General features: G+C 41.5%; 1 protein-coding gene across 1 annotated transcript in view; it reads left to right on the forward strand.

The window, feature by feature from the left end:
• CACNG5 (calcium voltage-gated channel auxiliary subunit gamma 5) overlaps window positions 1-21,289 on the forward strand; it is a 132,987-nt gene extending 111,698 nt beyond the window's left edge. The window contains exons 4-5 of the mRNA XM_078650793.1: window positions 9,982-10,127; window positions 20,476-21,289. Coding sequence (XP_078506919.1) covers window positions 9,982-10,127; window positions 20,476-20,733 — 404 coding nt within the window. The 3' untranslated portion in view covers window positions 20,734-21,289. The remainder of the gene's footprint in view (window positions 1-9,981; window positions 10,128-20,475) is intronic.
• The last annotated feature ends 1,246 nt before the right edge of the window (window positions 21,290-22,535 follow it).

Here is a 22,535-nt window from a genome sequence, read left to right on the forward strand (position 1 = left end):
TCCAGGATGAATCCCAGGTTGCGTGCATGGTCGGTTGGCTTGGGTGCGGTGCCCAGGGCTGGGGGCCACCAGGAGTCGTCCCAGGCGGAGGGCGAAGATCCCAGGATGAGGACTTCGGTCTTGTCCGAGTTCAATTTCAGGCGGCTGGTAACAAGCAAGTGTTACAGGAAATTAGAGTAAAACCAAATATAAAAAACACTTCACACTTCACTTGGAGCACCACAGTCACTGTTTTATAGGGATATTGTTAGTGTCAAAAGTGATATATATATATTTATTTTAAACAGATGGGTTTTACAGTGTCACAGGAATTTCAACAAATAGATATGTTTTAGACCTTGAACATAATTCAGGATATTCACCCAGTTAAAATTACACCTCGTGTTTGTCTTTCGAATGACCTTTCTATTTTGCAGGAAACACCTCTAGACAAAAGACCAAGACAGGTGAGAGCTGTAGGGCTCACGAGTGAGCATGTTGTGTGTGCACATAAGAGCAGGGATACAAATAAAACACAGCCCTGACGAAGGCCCCAGACTCGATTGGGCTCTTGAAGTGGACCAAAACATGTTGGCACAGAGGATACAATTGAATGATTACATTCAATAAAACACCATAACCTTTTATTCATACCCCGAATACCCTTGAAATAAAGAAGAATCTTTGGGTATACCTAGAGGTATTTTTAAACCATCCTTCTGGATCCCTGCTTATCCAGTTTGACTTTATCTAAGAACTCTCATTCTATCTATCTATCTTACCAAGGTGTGGATAGGCACCAATGATGAAGCATGTCACAATAAGGGAGTGAGGCGCCTACTCCAATTTCTTTGGATGCTTCAGAGGTGCGTACTAATATCCTGAAGTAGAGGCGGGTCTTCCTCTCACCCTTTTTTTGAAATTCTCTAAGAATATCAGTTGCTCTTGTGTGTGAGTACCTGTAGCTATCTGCCAGAACTCTTCTCATCAACACTCACAGGAGTTCACAGAGTGGGCTTTTTCAGTATTCTTGAACCATTGCTTGATTTAATCCTCCGGTTTAGCCCGCATGCATATTTTACAGTTATACATTTTGCAGCAGTGATTCCAAACTACGTCCCAGCTCAGTATCATTTAGACAAAACTTAGTCAAACTAAAAGGCAGTTCAACGGATTGTTACTTATTGCTTTGTTAGGAAAATATTTTAAGCTAAGATGCCAATGAGAATGAAAACTTTAGTGTTAATTAATTTTGCCACGTTAAGCTTTACATTCCAAATACATCAATTGCTAGGATAAATAACATCTGAAAGGAAAGAAATAGCACAAATGTACCAACCGAGTCCAGAGCATCATTGTATTAGCAAACAAATCCTAGCACCTAGTGCTAAAGCCTATGCTTTCTTTTTAGTTTTGGCTAGAAACAGCTTTACAAAGCTCATTTCTCCAATAAACAGGACACCCATTGCTTGAATTAAAGCAATAATCTGGCGAGCTGTCTGCCAAAGCATATGTCATTAGAAAAATATACAAAGACTGGCTTTCGATCAGCACCTGTCTGCTGTTTGCTTGTCTGGGTGAATCTTTTTCGGCCAATTTGCTCAATATTGCACTGTCTGCAAACCACATTTTCCATTACTCTTTCTCAAAGACACATTTCTCCCTGTTATTGCTCTTCAGATTGTCCTACCTTGTTCCACCTCACTCAACACCTACTCCAAAAGTGCCCAGCAAGCATACAAGCCACATAGCTTTGTAGCTTTCCTCTTTGTGGATTGCCTTTGACACACTCTACACAGCGAGTATTCTGTCATCTTGAACTACATGTCTGCAGTCTCTAATGCACGTCCTCTGCTGATCTTCATTTTTTAAGATACTTTAATCTCCACTAGGAAAAAGTAGAAGAAACTGCGACTTCCCTCCTCAAATGTTTCTATCTGACAGCATCCAACTATAACACTGCACTTTTCCTATCCTCATTCATGGCTCTATCATAGTTCGGATTCTATTAAGGAAACACCATGAACAAATCTCTACCCTTCTTAAATTGTAATGGTCTGACTACTTCTTCCTTTCAAAATCCTGACTGGTCCACATCCTCTTCATGTTACAGCCGAGTACGCAGTATATGTCTCTGTGCAGCTAGTTTCTTTATGTATTTCCTATGCCTGTGCCCTGTTTTCGCTCAGTCTTACAGTGCTGGTGACATGGACCACTGCATAGGACTAAGCAACATGGCACTGAATATGGCAGGTTGCACAGAGCACAGTAGGGAGGCTGCCACGTTTGTGCATACCTTTGTTTGCATGCTTTAGCACATGAAAGCCAGACCTATTGTATTTGCCAATGCTAATTGTAGATTAAAGGGATATTTTAGAACTCTACACCCGCACACGCAGCCATAAATAAAATTGAATACATAATACTGCATGGATAAATTCTGTATGAATATCAACCATACCATATTTAAATAGAGTGGGCCAGTGATTGCAAAACAAATTAGTTTGAAGGCAAGCCAGTAGCAGCTAAGTGTTTGTAACCTGCTGAAATTATAGGCTCTGCATTTGCACTGACCTTAAATCATCTCAGAGGACATTCATCATCAGTGAATCAGCTGCCTCTCCGACGTGGTGGACTGCACTGTGGTCCCCCTCTACATTCATTTGAGATATGAAGGGTAACACACCGTTATAAGCAATTAATCAATTTAGTTTGCAAGAAAGACACGTGATAGTTTAATATTACATCTTTTGCGTGGATACAGAATTAGTTATTGATGATTGTGGTAAAATGTTTCTGTTTTTTTGTAATGATGAAGAGTGATAATAATGTAGGAATATTCACTTTAGCGATTTACATGTTTTTGAAGAAGAAACGAGAACACATTTCAGAAAGATTTTTAAAAAAAATGCAGGGCCAGGTTTCGAATTAAAACCATTTAAAATGCCTTAAGAATTACGACCTGAAAAAACAGGATGGAACGAGTGTTTAGGATAAGAAAAAACAGCTCTTAGTAATCTGTTTTTATTTCTACTGCACCTTGTGTGCACGAAAGAAATAAGGAAGCAGGCGAGGTAGAGAGCTGGACGACAGTGCAGAGAAACAAGCATTGGCATAGCCAATAGGTCTCGCATTTAAGATCTTTTAAGTGTATTGCTAGAGCTATTGGCTTTCTTCCTGCACTGTCACTTTGATGTGCACAACACATGCCTTAGGCTTTCAAGGTATATGTCAAGTACTATTCATGATTAATTTCCTATTACAACCAGGGTCATGTGAATCTGCAAGTGCCAAGTTCAAATTAAGGGGCACAACTTGGAAAAAATAGCAGGAAAGAAAGAAATACAAGCATTAGAAATGCTATACTTTTTGCATTTGCTTGAATTAGAACTATTGGCATAAATAACAATGTATTTTATCCATGTGTTATGGAGTGTATCTAAGCGGTGTGTAGTAGAATTATGGGGGTTGGGTTGGATTGGAATTGTTAGCTGTGGAATTGCTTGATGTGGAGCGGATTTGTATTGTGAAATTACGTGGTATGGTGTGCAGTGGAATGATGTGCGTAGTAATCATGTGGTGTGGGATTGTGTGTTATGAAGTGTTACTTGCCACCCTGAAGTTTACGTTCACATTCTGGGAATTATGGTTTGTCTTTTGTCCCATTGTAATTATGGTCTCGGTTTCCTTGGAGGACTTACTGAAGGAGTCATACACAACAGCCATGAAAAGGGTGGCAATGATAAGCCATCAATGTAACAACTGCAAAGTGAAAAAGTCAAGTTTAGTTATAGCCAAAACATGGCATAGCAAAAGCCTTGCTACATCATTTTTCAATTACAGATCTCAACTAAGGTTATGTTCCATAAACACTAAATAGCTCATGAAAATGTAGTGGATCGTTACACGGCGCACCTGTTATACAAGCTGTAAGGTTTGCCTTTAGAAGTACAGAGTAAGAGGTCTGTCATTAATAAATGCTTACCATATTTTACAGCTAAGCACTTCAATATACAAAGTGTGTTGCTTTTTCTAGCAAGTTCTCGTTTCCCACTAACACATACGGACACGGCTTGTTCTTTAGTACCAAATGTCGTTCATTTAAGGGAAAGAACACTATAAGCAAACATGGCAGGTTTGCCAATTAGCATTAATTGGGGTGAAGGTCACTTTTAGCTAAACTGTACAGTTACCTCCAGTCTGCAGACAATGTAGCACTTATAAAGCCTCCTCGTTCCTGGAGGCAGCCCTCCATTGTGTGGATCTGCTTCTGTGTGTGGATAATCCAGAACGCTGCTGGTCCCCAACCGGAGCTGCATGGGGTGGGGAGACTGCACAATAGAGGGCTCTGGACAAGACTACCTGATCAGACTCCTGCAGCTGAATCCCAGCTTTAAGCACACTTGTCTTTAAAATACACAGAGGTGCTAAAAACAACAAATTCAGCAGGTAATTACCAGCACAGAAAGGAGAATACAAACCCTGGGCTGCCAGGCAAGCCTGAAAACGAACACGGCGCACATCTACGCCAATAAAGCACAGGCAGCAGATGGACATGTGCCACTGCTGAGGCCCATACAGTGCAGGGACAATGACTGCATCCTAGCCTCCTCAAAAGTAGGCACGCGCTGTGGGTAATTCTATAAAACATGTCTGGCTGGTGCAGCGACTGATTTAAGCGTGAAGTACTTGGCGAATGAAGTCCCAGGCTAAGCATATCTTTAGTAAAGACTAAGGGAAATAAGCATGTGCGATGCAATAGGACTTGCATTTATGCGAGACCTATGTTAAAAGTGGCGCACCAGCAGCGCAAGACTTGTAAATAAGCCCCTTTGTTGTTTCCAGTCGTAAGCACATAAAAGCCTTTTCTCATTAAAATGTTGAGTACTTAATTGCAGAAGTCGCAGACCTGCCAGCCTGAAGACAATTTTTATGGTGTGATTGTTCAGAAAACAGAGTGTGGCATTGATAAGGGGACGGGGACATGGCGAATGGGGCTTCGGGCACCCTACCATGCTTAAACACCCCCAACTCAGGCGCGCAACACCCATTGGGCTGAGCGGGCTTCAGCCCCCCCCGTCGTAATCTCCAGCCCGGGCTGCCAAGGTTCAGATGACAGCACAACATACTTTCCTGATTTACAATGATGTAAAATAAGGAAAGTATGAAAACCGTTTTCCCACTTTCATTTGCATTAAGGCTCCACATTTATTCTCGGATGGTTTAGAATCCGAGATTGTGATTTTAATGACCCCTTCAGAGAGGCCCAGAACCAGCCGGAGGCAGCTATCCTCTGACGGTTTCAGCAACCCTCCCTGCCCCCTACCTTTTGTTCTCTTTCAGAGGGGTGCCACCGAGGTGATTTCCTTGCCTGAAGCAGGAGATTTCACTTAAGCACGTTTGATGTGCTGTGCATCATGGAGTGTGAAGATGTGCACAGCAGGGAGATATGACGCCAGCAGGAATTCCTTTACAAAGGAAAAGCGTCACCTGCACTGGCCATCCCTTTACCCCTGCTGTGCACATCTTCACACTCTCTCAAGTGAGGCCCCGCCTGCCCTGGGCATTTTGGACACAGCTTTTCGAGGAACACCTCAACTGATTTTTTTTCCTTAGGAGCTGTCCTTACTTGTATCCAGCCTGTACTTGGAGCGTTGCTCAAACCGCAGATCTACGTGAGGAGGGGAGACACATTGCAATGGTAAATGTTAGAGGGCTCTGTGAAGAGCACTACACTCGCGTCCTGTGGGTAATGTACTGTCATTCTTTATGCGACCCGCCGCTGTGCGCCATTACATCCCAGGTTTACAAGCATTATCAGTTTCCTGACTGGACACAGTGAATAGGGGTGCACGATAGTGCTGCTCATTGCGTCCTATGGCCCCTTCATTGGTTGGAAGGGATTGTTGGGGTGGAGAGGAGCTGTGAATGTGCGTAAGCACGGATATAGCTCCTAGTGGGTTTTGGCACTGGTTTCAGTGCTTGTGCTGGCTATGAAAGCGGCACATTGAGGTAGGGAGAATGGAAGCACCTACAGTTGGTGCCTGGGGTGGGGCTGTCACCAGATGCTGTCAACAGTGGCCCAACTTCTAATAGGAAGGTGCTAGCAGCCGAGGGGAAAGCAACTCTTCAATTTAATGCTTGACTGGTCCGTTCTATGATCAATCCGATTTTATTATTTTTAACAAATCTTGCCACTGAAGGGTGTTACTTGGTTGGAAATAAAATGTTAGGCCCTGGATCCCCACAATGTTTTTATCGATGGATGTAGGTGCTTTGATTTGGTTTCTGCACTCCTGGGTGGGCTGTAGGGTAACATGGTGAAGTGAGAGCAGAGATCCTGCGTTGAGAATTATGGCTGTGAAGTTTTGCAACACCTGGTGTGTCCTCACCTTACACCACAAGTGTGATGGAGGTGGTGGTCAGGGGCGCGTGCTAGGCCTCAGTTCAGCTGTGTGGGCTTGGGGCAGTGATGCCACACATACCTGCCCCCGTGTCTGCTGAGTGGGCCGGACAGTGGTACTATGGATGGGTGTTACTTGCAAGTGATGCTGTTGCGAAGCAGAGGAGCTATGGATGGATGGTACTTGCAAGTGATGCTGTTGCGAAGCAGAGGTACTATGGATGGGTGGTACTTGCAAGTGATGCTGTTGAGAAGCAGAGGTACTATGGATGGGTGGTACTTGCAAGTGATGCTGTTGAGAAGCAGAGGTGCTATGGATGGGTGGTACTTGCAAGTGATGCTGTTGCGAAGCAGAGGTACTATGGATGGGTGGTACTTGCAAGTGATGCTGTTGCGAAGCAGAGGCGCTATGGATGGGTGGTACTTGCAAGTGATGCTGTTGCGAAGCAGAGGCACTATGGATGGGTGGTACTTGCAAGTGATGCTGTTGAGAAGCAGAGGTACTATGGATGGGTGGTACTTGCAAGTGATGCTGTTGAGAAGAAGAGGTGCTATGGATGGATGGTACTTGCAAGTGATGCTGTTGCGAAGCAGAGGTACTATGGATGGGTGGTACTTGCAAGTGATGTTGTTGCGAAGCAGAGGTGCTATGGATGGGTGGGACTTGCAAGTGATGCTGTTGCGAAGCAGAGGCGCTATGGATGGGTGGTACTTGCAAGTGATGCTGTTGCGAAGCAGAGGTACTATGGATGGGTGGTACTTGCAAGTGATGCTGTTGAGAAGCAGAGGTACTATGGATGGGTGGTACTTGCAAGTGATGCTGTTGAGAAGCAGAGGTGCTATGGATGGGTGGTACTTGCAAGTGATGCTGTTGCGAAGCAGAGGTACTATGGATGGGTGGTACTTACAAGTGATGTTGTTGCGAAGCAGAGGTGCTATGGATGGGTGGTACTTGCAAGTGATGCTGTTGCGAAGCAGAGGTACTATGGATGGGTGGTACTTCCAAGTAATGCTGTTGCGAAGCAGATCGTAGCCGCATTCTCAGCAAGTGGCCTTGAGGCGGTGGTGGCCATGGCATGTCCTTGCAAGAGATGTGATGCTGATGTGAAGCAGAACACGCCCCCTTATCTGCAGAGTGGCCCCGGCAAGTGGTGCCACAGGTGGGGTGTCCCTGTCCGGGATGATGTTTGAAGCATATGGGGCCCACTTCTACTACATCCAGTCAAGGAGTAGGATCGGCCTTTTTAAAGAAGTCTGCAGTACTGTAAAAACAGATGATGGCCGAATATGTCTACCATGTCCTAGGTTTGGATTGGGAGTATGTGTATTGTAGACAGGTTTGTAAGTTTATTTGTGTATTTTTAGTTTATTTTCTTGTTTTTCTTCGATTCACCCTCTATCTCAATAAAGACCGATAATACCTGCCAATCTTAAATATTCACTGTGCAGTAATTCAATTGTTACATCATCATAATACACATTTTAAGAACATGAAAATAAATAAAACAAATTTTGTTGTGCGCACTGCATCGCATTTGGCGATGCAGTGCGTGCAATGAAATTCATTTTATTTATTTTTATGTTTACTTACCTGTATTTGGCCGTATTCCATAGTTTTCTACCCCTCACCCTGCCCCACCCCACATCACCGCCCGGCAGCACTCCCACCACCGACCGCTACTGGTTCTTTGTAAGAATTTCCTCCATCTGAAGCCAGGCCCAATGTGTTAAGCTGATATATAACACCAGGCTTGTTCCCAGGCCATGAGTCTAGACTGTGATAATTACTTTTTATTAGTTTCATTTCATATTTTGTTTACTAGATAAATTGGCTTGTGTGTGGTCTCATTTTGTTATTTTCTTCATTCTTTGGTATTATTTGGCCATTTGTTAAACATGTACGCTAGGAGCCTCTTGGTGCTATAGATATGAAACTTATAACAGATTCAGCTTGGTGGAAGGAACTATAGTGTGAAAATACAGGTTTTTAGCTTTTTCCTTTATTTCAGGCGGGATAGTGGTCTGTAATGGTACAGAATAATCTAACACCTTACACAAACACACAAGTACAACAACATTTGAAAGTCTTAGTTTATTAAATGCAACTTTATTCTACATAGATTTCTTTCCTTATGCATTTAGATACCTTTCATGTACTTAAGTATCTTTATGTTTATTACTTTGCACTACCCTAGATGTCACCATATATCTCTTGCAATATATTCCCTACCTCCACCCGACTCATCTCAAACCTCACTCTACTACTCTCTCCAATGCACTGACCTATTTTTAACCCCATACCTCTATCAGTATATTCTCTACCTACACTCTTTCATTCATCCTAAACCCCATACTCTTCTATCCTCTACCCCTCCTTCCATCATCTCATACCTCTTTTAGTATTCAGATCGCCCAAATAAGCCTTTCTAAACCTTTCACTCTGACTCTTCCACCTCCATCCCAAACCCCTTCCTACTGCTGTTACCCCCCCCCCAAAAAAACCATTCCAGACCCTTCCTTCTTTCTTCTATTGCTCCACTATTCATTTTCAATACAAATAACAGACTAAGATCTCCACCACTCAGATTAATTTCATATTTCCCTATATCAGTCCCCACTAATTCTGTTTGGGTTCCAGAGTAGTGTGCTACCCACCAAAAATCGCTTCAACACCTCATATGGGGTAGTAAGTGCGAAGAACAGCAAATGTAACATGATATTATCAAAATGTAAATGCTTAATTATTTCTCATGCACCTTCTGAATTCCAGCATGATTATTATGCCTGTACATTAAAGCACCATGCTTTAATGTCTGTACTGCCAATAAATTAATGTTTATTGATACTGTAGTTTGTAACAACACTGCAAATGTACACATTGCAAAATCTCAAATTCCTTCTTTGTCTTTGGGGGGTGGACAGAATCCCCTTTTTTGTGTGAATTATATCTGTGAACAGTCTAGGTTTTTCAGAGAGTAGCATGTTGTTCTGGGCTCTTTAGACCCAGTTTCATGGGCATTCCATTAGAAAAAAGGGTGTAATTTTAACCGTCTACATAATATCGTTGTGAGACAATATAATGTATTTGAGTGACACTTTATTGCAAGATGAACAAATCCCTTGTCTGTTATATAAATGGTTCACATTACCCTCTGTTCTCCAATTTACTTCTCATAAAACTGATTGTTGTCCAGTTTTGAATGCAGAATTTGCCACTTCTTTTTCTTAGCTTGGCCTGAGCATTATCCGATCCTGATTGTCTGCCATTTTAGCCCCGCCCCATTAACAATGTTAACCACGCCCCTTTTTATGCCATGTCAGCCCCCCCCGAACTTAAGACCTAGTTGCGCCCCTGCCCCAACTTGTACTTCCCCTTCCACCCACAGCAAGAATTAATTAGAAAAAGCAGTCACACCGAGCTGAAAACCCTGGAAAGAATTTTCTGCTGACAGTGTCATGACCTCTCACCGTGTGTCCGTGTGCTGAGGTGTGAAACTGAAAGTGTTAGTTGGCAGGCCTGATGTCACCCCACGCTGTTTGCGCTTTGTAGTGCTCATATCATGTCTTTGATTCGTATCACCTACCTTTATCGTTGCCAGGGCTTTCGCTGGTCGTTGGACTTGTGCTGTACATATCAAGTATCAACGATGAGATGCTGAACAGGACGAAGGACTCCGAGGCCTACTTCGGTTACAAGTACGGATGGTCGTTTGCCTTTGCTGCCATTTCCTTTCTTCTAACAGAGGTAAAGTTCCCACTTCGTAGGTTATTTCTCGAATTTTTCAAAAACTCCATAATTTTAAATGACACTGGCACTGCATACTTACTGAATGTGCTCAAGTTGGAAAAAAACAAATATTAATTGTCAACAGTCAATTTGAAAAAACGGAGGGTCAAATTTTCAAGCCCCTTATGCCAGATTTGCGGCGCCGTTGTGTCACTTTTGCGATGCAGCGGCGGCACAAAGCCAGCGCCATGCTGCGGGCTATTTACAACGTGACGCATCTAGGGAGATGCGTCACATTGTAAAGCCCTGCGTCGCATGTGGGCGTTCCTGCACAGAGGGGGCGTCCTGGCGCAGGAATGCCTCCGAAAAGTGGCTGTGTGAAATCTACAAGATTTCATTCAGTCACTTTTACGGCCATGCTGCGTCGAAACCCTGGGCCTGCTTGAAGCAGGCATAAGGATTGATGGAGCATGTTAGGGATTGGGGAACCCTGAGTCTTGCTGGAGCTGCGTCGCACTTGCGACGCAACTCCAGCAATGCGTCGCCTTTCCACGGGGGGGGGATGTGACACGCATCTGCCCATCTGTGCGCCACGGTGAGCCACATTGTAACTGCAGCGCATCAGTGGTGGCATATGGGTGGGCAGATGCATTGCAACTCTTCTGGCACATCCTTGCTGATTAGCAGAGATGCACCAGAAGTAGTAAATCTGCCCTGGAATATACATTTTTAATTCTAACCAGAGAATATTTCAACGCGTTCTTTCATTCGTGTGGAAAATATCAAATGCAGTAAGCCTTCCATTCCATCTGATGCAGAATACACATTTACACTGAGTTTATGTATGTGCCAACTCCATCTTTCTGTGGTACTTTGTGGCTCTGCATTCACCTAGTGATGCGCCAATATCAAACGGTGCGCAGATGGTGAGCTGGAAAGCCCTGCAGGAGTGGCTATCTTGCCCATGTCTGCCCGTTAAGACTTTGCACATGCATAATCACGTAGGGCTTCTGAACCAGCTTGCCATTCATTTTTTAACTCATAGGAAACTGCTTGAGATGCCTTTGTGGCATATTTATCAAGAGTTTTGTGTCACCCGTAGAGGGTGGCGCATAACCTATAATGAGATATACCAAGCCACGCAAGGCTACCTTGCGATTCCTTGTGTGGCTTGGTAAATCTAGAGTAATGCAAGGCAGCACTAGTCGCTGCCTTGTGATACTCTCCACCAGGGATGTTTTCCATTGGGTGGAGTGTGGGTGTTCCCACTCATCCAGTCATGGATTATGAAGCATTCCCAGATTTACCAATACTGATAGACCTGGTAATGAGTCAGAATGCTACGTCCTCCTAGGGCAGGCGTAATAAGGAAAAATATTTGTATTTCTTCTTGTTTTTTTCTATTTCTGCAGCAAATGTAGAAATAGGAAAAAGACTGCACTAATGAAGGCACTAATACAACATGGTGCAAGGGTGCCTGCGTTAGTACCAGGCGGCAGTGTGTGCGCCAGCGCAGGCAGAGAGCAGAAACGTGCCATATCTTCATAGATATGGGGCATTCCTTTCATGCAGCTCAGCACAGCAGGGTGTCTTACTGTGTTGCATGAAATAATGATAAATATGGCCTTTTGTGTTTTGGGGATGGTTTGGAATAGGTGCGTAGGTAGCGCCCAGTACAAAACCCTGCCCATCTTCTTTGCCCTGACTCCTTATGAGTTGTTTGAGCTGTGATGACCCCGCCCCTTCTGAAGGTCCACGTCTTTCCCACTGCCACTCATCCTCTCTCACATACATTGCTGGAAGGTAGGGGAATTGCACTGGAAACCTGTTCTAAGGCTATTTGTGGCCCATCTGGGGATCCATCCAACCCAGGCAAACATGCTAAATTTGTCCTGGTGTCATTTTCCAACACCAAGACCCATTTCAGCAGCACCCATATGTTGTTTGCATTTAATTTGTTTAGTGCAGAAACGTGCAGGTGGCATCCCTCCTTTTGTTTGAGTATAATACTGGATGGGAGCTGTCTGCATCCTAAGACATAGAAGCCAAAGCATTAGAAGAAAGCAAAGGCACAGATTATTTTACAAGTATTAAGAGAAACTATGATTTGGAGGAAGGTTTTTAGCTTTGTTCAACTACCTATGTAAGACGTGTGCTTCCACTGTAAGAGTGCAAGATTTACCTGTTATTATGAATAACGACACACATATTTATGTAAATGTACTTATTTGTTATTTAGTTCTTTTATAGTACTACTCATCCCAGTGTAGGATGTCAGGGCGCTTTACATCACACACAGATGCACAATAAATCATAGAAGTGTGTAAAGCAATATACAGGAAATGTTACATAAGGCAATGACAGTTATGACTTTTAAGGTGTAGGAATCACATATCATCCATACTTGTTGACATTGTTGCATCCTTCCCGACTCTGTGCTGCGTCACGGCGCAGTACCTCTTTTGCGGCCTTGACAGCAGGTTTCAGGCCAATGATGAGTAAACTTCTCAGTGAGGCTTTTGCTATCATCAAATTCTTTACATTGGCTGGAGTAGCGCTTTGACTCCAAATATGCCAAACCTAGATCTTCACTTATACTGAGGCACATATGGCACGCACAAGACGTTTGCTGGACCATGGCAAACTCTCTTGGAGAGCACTGTTGATCTTTGGGTTACTTATCCTCTATCTCATTGCCAGTTGTAGTGTCCTCCCCAGCCTGGGTACTCGTAATGAATACACCACACTCAGAGCTTAGTATTACATGTATTTATTCCTCAATGTGTAACAGTGAACTCAATGTTCTAAACATGAACTCTATTCACCACACCAGAACACTTGTGTCATAGTTCTACGGAGTCCATCAGAAACTCATAAGACACTACAGACATTATATGTGAAGAGTGAAGGGTCAGGAAAAACAGAAACTCAGGATGCAAAATCAAACATAGTAATTGTGATTATCTGAATTAATAAGTCTATTATTTCCCAAAGGAACCCTTTTTTTCGATCTTTGAATAACAACAAATTTCGACCTAAACCCATGACTTACAGTTTTCATGCTGCTCATTGATGCTGGAAAATAGAGCACTGTGAAATATTAGAAGGCTTGCAACTTATGAACTGCAAGTTACAAAATTATCTTAGAGCCAAAATCAGTAGCCCACTTACCTATCTAAATAAAATAAAAATAAAAATTTGTGATCTGCATGTTACACGATGTGCTTTGCAGCAGGCTACTTTGTGAGTCAAAACTGTGACAGGACAAAATCAGAACTCTCCCAGAACTGTGTTAACCACTACAATTATCTTACTACTATTACTATTATAATACCCTCAAAATGTATGGACTGACAAAGATCTCAGGAGCAGGTGTTTTAATTCTGTGAGATATTTTAAATTGCTAACTCTTTGTGGCTAATTATGTAAGCTAGACCAGATTTACTCTTACGTACGTACTTTTTGCCAATTTCTTTGCAGCCGATTAAAAAAATGTCCTTGTTGACTGCCAGACTCTGATTTTCAAGCTCTGCAACTCGTGACATCCCCCTGTATCCTATGGCACAACTTGATTCCAAATTTTTTCCAATTCTATCACTGCTCACATGGTCAAATGTTTTAAAAGGTTGGCAGGTTTGCAGCTTGAATCCTATGTTTCTTTGAAAGATTCTTGAGAACTGCTCCAAAAAGTATTTGCTGTTCTCCTTCTTCGTGGTCTGGCTAGAGAAAACAGGCACTTAAGCCGTTTCTGTGCCTTCGACTTGATTCCATGGATTGCTACATTCTAGGTTGAAATCTCTTTCACCTTTGGCTTCATTCAAAAAACAACTTCCACTCACCACTTGTGCTCAGGTTCTTTGAAACCATCCAGAACAAGTCATAACGCCTCTCAAACTGCCAATATCTCACAGGGCATGGAATGGGGGGGGTGGGGTGCAAGAAGTCCACCTTCTGTAAACTCAATCCTTGGGTCGGCCTCCTGCAGAATTTTGGAACCGTTGGTCTTCTTGAAGTGACCTTACTCTTTCCTGTTCACAGCATGCACATGTCTTCCAGCCTAACTGTTACGCAGCACACTTGCCTGTTTAATCCCTATAATCTGGAAAATATGCCCAATGGAAAAATATAAGGAGTGATCGATGCCCAACAGTTTCACAACCCTCACAGTTTACTCACACAGTAACATCTAGATTCGTGGAATCAGGAGGGAAGTGCCACTTCATTGCCTACTACTATAGTTATATACCCATCTTAAAAACTGGCTTAAAAGTGAAAATAATTATCTTTTCATTTGCAAGAAATATTTTTCAAGACGAAAGCATGGATTAAAGCACTATCTTGGAATGGTTTAAAAGTGTATTTCTGCTCATTTCAAAATATTCCCATCACAAATGCCTAAGATTTAATTTTATTCTCAGCTCCCAAACGTGTGAAGTAAAATACTGTGACATCATACTTCTATCTGGCGCTCTTCTATCAACTGACAGACATGCTCCCTGTCTCCTGACTTCAGCCCTCTCTCGTCTGATTCTGGCTGTCTCTTGCTCAACTCTGAACTAACTTTCCCAGTGTCTCTAAGGATCAGTCTTAACAGCGTTCTTCTCAAATGGTCCACAGACACTCGTGCCAATCTTATGTTGTCACTTCATCTATCAGATACTTCTGGGATAAGCTAGTGAACTTATCGCACTGCACTTCGAGTACATGAGCATGCCATGTGCCCTTCCATCCGCTGTGTCGATGAGTTATGTTACGCTGTCACTACTCCTCATATACCTGTCAGGTCTCTATTGAAGCACCAGCATTTCCCATGGACAGTCGTAGGCCCTGCGACTTCACAGAAGGCATCTAAGGGGATAAATGCTGCATGCCTGAACAGCCTACAATCCACTAATAAACACACAAAGGCCTTGAAACTGCTGCAAACCCTATGAAATTCGAACACAAACTTACAAGATACTGATTTCTACTAAAGCAAGTTAGTGACCCAATTGATGACAATGGAGCAGCCAATTAGATTCACAGAGATTCATTTAAAGGATGATAGGAGTACCAGACATGCAGGTATAATAAAGATGTTATCCTATGATTTCTTACTAAGTGCGCATTCCTAATTTTTTATGTGCCACACTAGAGAAGACAAAAGGAAATCCATGGGCTAGCCGAAGAGGTCCTCTTGCATAGGCTTGAAGGCCTAGAGCAAAAGGACTGAATAAATCCTTACGTTCACGGCTTCTTATTTACATGAGGGTGAGGAATTTAGTATAACAGCTATTAATATTAGAGTTATTCAGTTCCGGGGAGGAGACGTGGCCTATTGGCCAAAGTTGCTGACCTTAAAATATGGAACCAGCTTCGAGCCACAACGGCAGCTCAAAATCCTGTGCTTTTGGGCAAATCACTTAATCTTCCTGCAACTTAAAAATATATAAATATTATATCTTACCTTGTGTATTGTTATCGTATGCTCATATAAAGCACTGTCATGTGATTGGGTCAAGCTTGCTACAAAAAAACAGCAAACAAAAAGTGTATCTGTTTGCCACGAAGAGGGAGAGTAAAAGTGGTCTACTAAAAGAAAGATGTAGCTTTCATTGGTGCAGCAGATGCAGTGGCGCCTGGATCCAGAGGCCTGAAGGGTCCACCAAACCTAATTATTGTTGTATTTGACAGTTCAAACACCGGTCATGAGCCAATTTCTTCCCTTTGACAATTTATAGTTCATTAAGTATTAATTGCTAATTAATTTTTATGAATTGATTAATTGAAAATTAAATTAATGTTGTGAAATTTTATGTGGAGTGTGTTGTGTGTTTATTGGGGAATAAGGTGAGACGTATTTAATATTATTAAAGTAATTATTAGTTTTGATATATTTGTAGTTTTTATTTTTAATTTTTTTATAAGTCATTATTTAATTCCAACATTTATTTGATTGATAAGTTTGTTATTTTTAACACCTACACTATCCAACGCTTTCCCTACTGTTGGGCTCTCTGGAGTGTGAATAGTAATTTTTACTCCTACGCTATCCAGCGCTTTCCCTACTGTTGCACTCTCATGAGTGTGAATAGTAATTTTTACCCCTGTGATATCCAGCGCTTTCCCTACTGTTGCACTCTCTGAGGTGGGAATATGTTTTACCCCTATGCTATTAAATGCTTTCCCTAATGTTGCACTCACTGGAGTGTGAATAGTAATTTTTACCCCTACGCTATGCAACGCTTTCCCTACTGTTGCACTCACTGGAGTGGGAATAGTAATTTTTACCCCTACGCTATCCAACACTTTCCCTACTGTTGCACTCAATGGAGAGGGAATAGTAATTTTTACCCCTACGCTATCCAACACTTTCCCTACTGTTGCACAATGTGGAGTAATTGTATTTATTAATTTATATGTATATGTTTAATTTATTTTAAACTTGTATGTATTAGTTATTGTTTTTAAATATGTTTTAATATTTTTCAATATTTTTGTTTTAATTATATGTATTATTTACTTAATTTTACATTATTATTTAAACATTAAAAAAACGAAATTTTTAACATCGATATTTTTGACAATGATATTTTTGAGTCGATACTTGGCCGCCAGCCTATTGCCAAATCTTGTATTATTTTGTCATGGACTTTTCAAAACTTTATTGTTCAGGATGCAGCCAGGCCCTCATCAATCTAAACAAAAAACATTGGATGAAGGCAAAAATGTTGCCTTTATCATAAAAAAGCACACGTTGCCGTTAGTACTCCCTGGCACTGAAAGGAACTACTTTGTGCGTTGATATTCTTCTTGTGAAAGGGCAGCAAGTCTAAACTCACAGCAAAGTCAGGAATGACTGAAGTCAGCTGACACATTACCCCTTAATGCATGCTGGAGTGGGTATAAGACAATTGTGAATGACAGAGCCACAGACTAATGGAGAAGCCTGCCTCAAAACCCCTACAGGTTACTTTGTTATATATATATATATAATTTTAGTAAAATTAAAAGATTTTGGCTAACACAGCCTGGCATTGGCTGAGAGTCTGATGCCTTTCGGAAAGAAGGTGAGAAAGAAAGAATAAAAACAAGAATAAAGGACAGAAAAAAAGAATGTAAAACGGAGGAAAGCAAGTAAGAAAGAAGAAGGTAAGAAAGAAAGAAGACAATAAAGAATGAAAGAGGAAGGCAAACAAGGGAAACAAGTAAAGAAAAAAGAAAGAGGACGCAAGAATGAAAATGGGGAAAGAAAGAAATAAGGAATGACAGACAGTTTGGGTTGCAAAGAGAAAGCTTATATTCAAAGTTCATGTGAGCTGGTGGTATGGTGTGAAAAAGCAGCAGTCACTACAAGAGGAATTTACAACAATATTGGCAGGAGACAGGAACTGATAACGTTGGGATGTGCTCTGTGCTCTCATCTGGTAGCTCTGCAAACAAAGGCAGCACTAGAGTAATAATAAAGTAAACACAAAAACACTAGCACTGAAGAGATCTACCTTGTGCATGGATATGCCTTTTGTGAAAGGGCTAAATACAGTCACTCATAGTGAAGTCAGTTAATGGCTGAAGTAGGCTGAATCACTGCCCCATGCTGTAGTGGACGGAAGCAAAATGTGAATGACATGAGAACAGATCTATGGATAAAGAGAGGTGGCTGAAAGCCAATATAAGTAAGTATATCCTACATATTGTTTTAGTAAAATTAGAAGGTCTTGACTAATACCAGACCTAATTATTCAATGGAAAAGACTCACTCACACAATTGGGGCATGCTTTTTTCTAGAAAAAAAATAACATTCCCGGTTTTGGGGGTGCAAAAAGGAGTTGGCCTTCCATGTTGGACTGACCTGTGCCAACTTTGTCCTTGAAGTGGGCCCGGCTCCCACAGACTGCACTGGCTGCTTAGAACTGCCACTGACCACTGTAACACAGTAATCTGCAGCATCTCGCCGAACATGATAAAAGCTAGCTTCATAAAACGTGACATAGCATTTTAGTGCCATGATGCGGCCTTTAACACTAATATGCATTACTCTAACCTGCAATGCATGATACTCGGCAGAGCTGCTAATGGTAGATGAGAATGTGTGATTACATTGTTATGAAAATATTCAGTTCTAAGTGTAAATTGAAATTATAGTCTTTGTGAATCAGACATATTTTTTCTGCCCATTTCTATTCTGTTACAAATCTTTATCATCAGATGTGTAAATACAAACTCAATAGATAAAATACAAACATTAACTTTTGAAACAGTGACCATTGCGAAAGGAAATTTTGATAAAAATCACACCCTATGATGGCGCTTTTTTCCCTAATATGTCAAATTTAACGTGCCTATGACGGACCGAGAGCTGTGATGAATGCTTGTTGCGTCTGAACTGGAGATACTCAACACAATTAGATGCAAACTGCAAAGTACATTAGGCTTTAAACAGACAATAATTAAAATGGAACCATGAAGGTGTATTTAAAGAATTAAATCATTATAGAAAGCAAAATAAATGGTTAGAAGTCACTCAATTAGTCATATAAATCAAACAATAGCAGGAAGCTCAGAATGAAATGCAAGACATTTATAATCAGAACCCTGGCACTGTTCAGGTATAAAAAAAATAAAAGTTATAAATCAGAGGTCTGACCGACAAGGTGCTGCCTCCTAAAAGTCAAGGAAGATACACTAAGAAAGGGGATTCTTTTATAATGCATTTTACAATGGAAGTAATACATTCAAAGTCACATGGTAGAGAAAGAGCAAATAGTTTCTGAAATCACATTATTTAGCACTATGCCACAGATTCACATAATGCGTTTCCAATCCCTGATGCCCTTCAGACACCTAAGTTGTTAATACAAATGTTACTACTAAATACACTGTGACAAGTTCTCATATGAAATCTTATCATGGTCCCAAAAGGTAAGGCCTTAGAAAAATTCACTCTCAAGAGAATAGTGCACTACAGGACTGTCAAGAAAAGAACAATCATTCTGGACCTGGGGAAATGACATTACATTTTAAAAACATTGGAGCAGATTTACAAGCCCCTTGCGTCGTTTTTGCGCCACTATTGCGTCACTTTTTTGTGACGCAGCAGCAGCGTAAAGATGTGGCCCATTTACAACGTGACGCATCTAGGGAAATGTGTCACATTGTAAAGCCCTGCATCACAATATACCTGTGTCAGGTATAATGTAGGCAGTGTCGGCGTTCCAGCGCAAAAATGCCCCGTAGAACTGACGCAGGGAAATCTACAAGATTTCATTGTGCCACTTCTAGGATGCCACTGCATCAAATTCTTTCGCCTGCTTCAAGCAGGCGTAAGGAGTGACGCAGTGCAATGAGGATAAGCCTCCCCCTGCATTGCTGGAGTTGCGAAGTGCTTGTGACATACCTCCAGCAATGCGTGACTTTTGCGTCAACAGATAAGTAACAATTTCCGACGCATCTGTCAATCTTTGGGCAATGGTGCACCGTATTGTAAATACGGCGCATCCATAGTGGCGCAAGGGTTTCTAATGGTGGCACAGGGAAAGTGATGTATCTATACAGATGCGTCACTTTCTTGTAAATCTGCCCCATTGTTTACAAAATTAAATGCGCATGAATAGTCTATGTGCAGGGTGCGACAGAAACAAACAAAAAAAAACATGATGAATGATGACTGCAGACCGCACCAGCCATTTTGAAAATGATGACTACATTACCTAATGTGAGAATAGGCACAGTTTCCTCAATATATTGTCTTTGTTTCAACTGCATGTTATTTTGCTGTTATTGTGTTAACGCTATTGTGCATATAATTATGAAGCCCTTTACCACCCTATAATTTTAAAATGGTGCTAAATATCATCTCGTCCAAATTAGCCTCACCTGGGCAGTTTATATAATCTACCAGCTCCTGGTGACCAGAACATGCGTTTTTTGAAAAGTAACGTTCTAATGTCATGCAAGATCACAATGTTGCTCTGGGTAGTGGTGATATCTTAAAATACCTGAGTATTTCAAACGTTTCTTAGCTAACAGTAAATTAGTTTTGTATGACTTTCTGTGGTGCGAAAATACAGGAAAAATGAGCATATCACGGTGTTCTTCTAAATTGGCTCCAACGTTCCTATTGAGAATAGGAGAAATGCAAATTAACCTTGTCAGATTTTTGCCAAGGGGGGTCCTGTTTGACTATGATGAATAGTAAAATCTTAATTCATAGTCAAAGGAAATAGCAAGGTTTTAGAGGACCATTGACTAATAAAAATAGTGAATGTTTTTCAGTTAAATATGGGGCTGCTGAATCCATAAATCTTTGAAATCTAATCCAGAGGAGAATGTGTCTCTTTAATTTTTCAATTTTCATTAACAATTCGATGTCTCTCTCCCTTTCAGAGTGCTGGTGTCATGTCTGTGTATCTGTTTATGAAAAGATACACAGCCGAAGAGATCTATCGACCACACCCTGGCTTCTACCGTCCCCGGCTCAGCAACTGCTCAGATTACTCAGGCCAGTTCTTACACCCTGATGCTTGGGTTCGAGGCCGCAGCCCTTCAGATATCTCCAGTGAAGCTTCACTCCAGATGAATTCAAATTACCCCGCACTGCTCAAATGTCCAGAGTATGATCAGATGTCATCATCTCCCTGTTGAACTAACCCGGGCTGTTTTTTTGAAGTGCCAACACTTCTTCAAATGCTGAAGCTTATCATTCCTAAGACCACTAAAACAGGACAATCATGTATTTTAGCCATGCCTTAGAAATCCAATTATTTTCCTAGTGATTATCCTTGTACTGTATCTCCAGCTCAACTATTATAGATTGATATTGGAGAACCACCTAGTGAAGTGTATCCTTGTAGCCAATGGACATTTTGTATGTTAGGTCACATCTTGTACCGTACATTCCTTAGCCAAGTAGAGTACCGTTTTTTAAATAATGATGGCAGAACCAAGAGTATAATCATCACCTTATGTTGGAATAGGCCATGATAGTCTAGCAACGGCAGTCTTTCACTGTTACCGCTATCATTGGGAACATGACTTCCAGCCGAATTGTAAATAAGGTAGATGGACAATAAAGTTACTACATATGTAAGTTATTTGAATACATATATGTAAAATATTGTAAAACGTACATGTGTTCAAGTCCTCTGTTGATTTTCGTATTTTATCTTGCATTATAAAGTCTCAGTGGCATTTTATTGTTCCTTGGAAATTTACCTTTTCTCATAATTTCCCATCTGACACTTAAGTTTAAATGTTTTAATTGGCCAATTCTACAGGGGGACAACATATTACATGGGAACAGACACTGCAACTGCAGCTACTTTTATGTGGAAGCAGGTTAATAATTAATAGATTTTGACACACATTACATGTGAGACGAGAGAATTTGCAGAATTTTTAAAGCTTTGGTGTGATAGGGAGGACTATGTAAGGATAAGATAAGACATCATAGAGAAGGATTTAAAGAAACATTGAAGGGTATGAAAAAAGAGAGATGTAGCACTGAGGAGACTCAGAAGATGATATGATATCATAGAGAAGCATGTAAATGACAATTGAAGGAAACAATGAGGGCAGGGGCCTGATGAAAAAAGATTACATTTGCTAAAAGTGGTCACAAATTGCACACTGACCTATTGCGAATATAGTGTTATTTTGCAAACCGACATATGTACAAATAGGTTGGTTCATCAACTACAGAATTACAAAGTGTTGCAGAATTACCTGGCCTAATTAATCGTAATTAGGCAGGTCACAATTTGCAACTCCCTGCCTGCAATCACAGCGATGGTGGTGTCAAGGGACTGATGATTTCCCAAACCCAAAAACATTTTTTTATAGCAGCCAGCATTCCTTAAAGGAACCCAGACTGCTCTAAAAAGAAAAAACTTTTCCATTTTGGAAAACGTCAGTGACAGCAGGCAGTGGTCCAGTGGGTCACTCTCCCTGAAGCTAGCACACCAGGGGAACCTTTCCTCTTTGTGAATAAGTTACTGCCCCAACTTGGGAGTTGGTAACATGAGACGGAGATTACAGTCGCAAACCCTTGATACATACCTTACCAGGACCGGACTGATGTTTTATTCTACTGGGCCTGTTCTCAGTGGGCTGAATTCCTTGAAGACAGCATTTGAATGCTCAAGGGAGCTCCTGGTTCTTCTGTCACCTTCCCCAGCTCCTTGCAGCTAATTGCAGCAGGTAGAAGGATTAAAGATCGCTGGAGGGGAAGCTAGAGCAAAAGCGATCAGAGACAGAGGAGAGGGAAGGAGAGGAGAGGAGAGGAGAAGAGAAGAGAGGAGAAGAGAAGAGAATGAGCGGATGGATGGAAAGAGGGAGAGAGATTGTGCAAGGAGATGGGAGGGAGCTGACTTGAGCATTTTTGCCAGAGCTGCTTTTGGTTCCCCAGCCATACCCTGTTGCTTACCAATTCACAACCTGGAAGTAAT

Source organism: Lissotriton helveticus, chromosome 7 (genome assembly GCF_964261635.1).
Source record: "Lissotriton helveticus chromosome 7, aLisHel1.1, whole genome shotgun sequence".
NCBI lineage: Eukaryota > Metazoa > Chordata > Amphibia > Caudata > Salamandridae > Lissotriton > Lissotriton helveticus.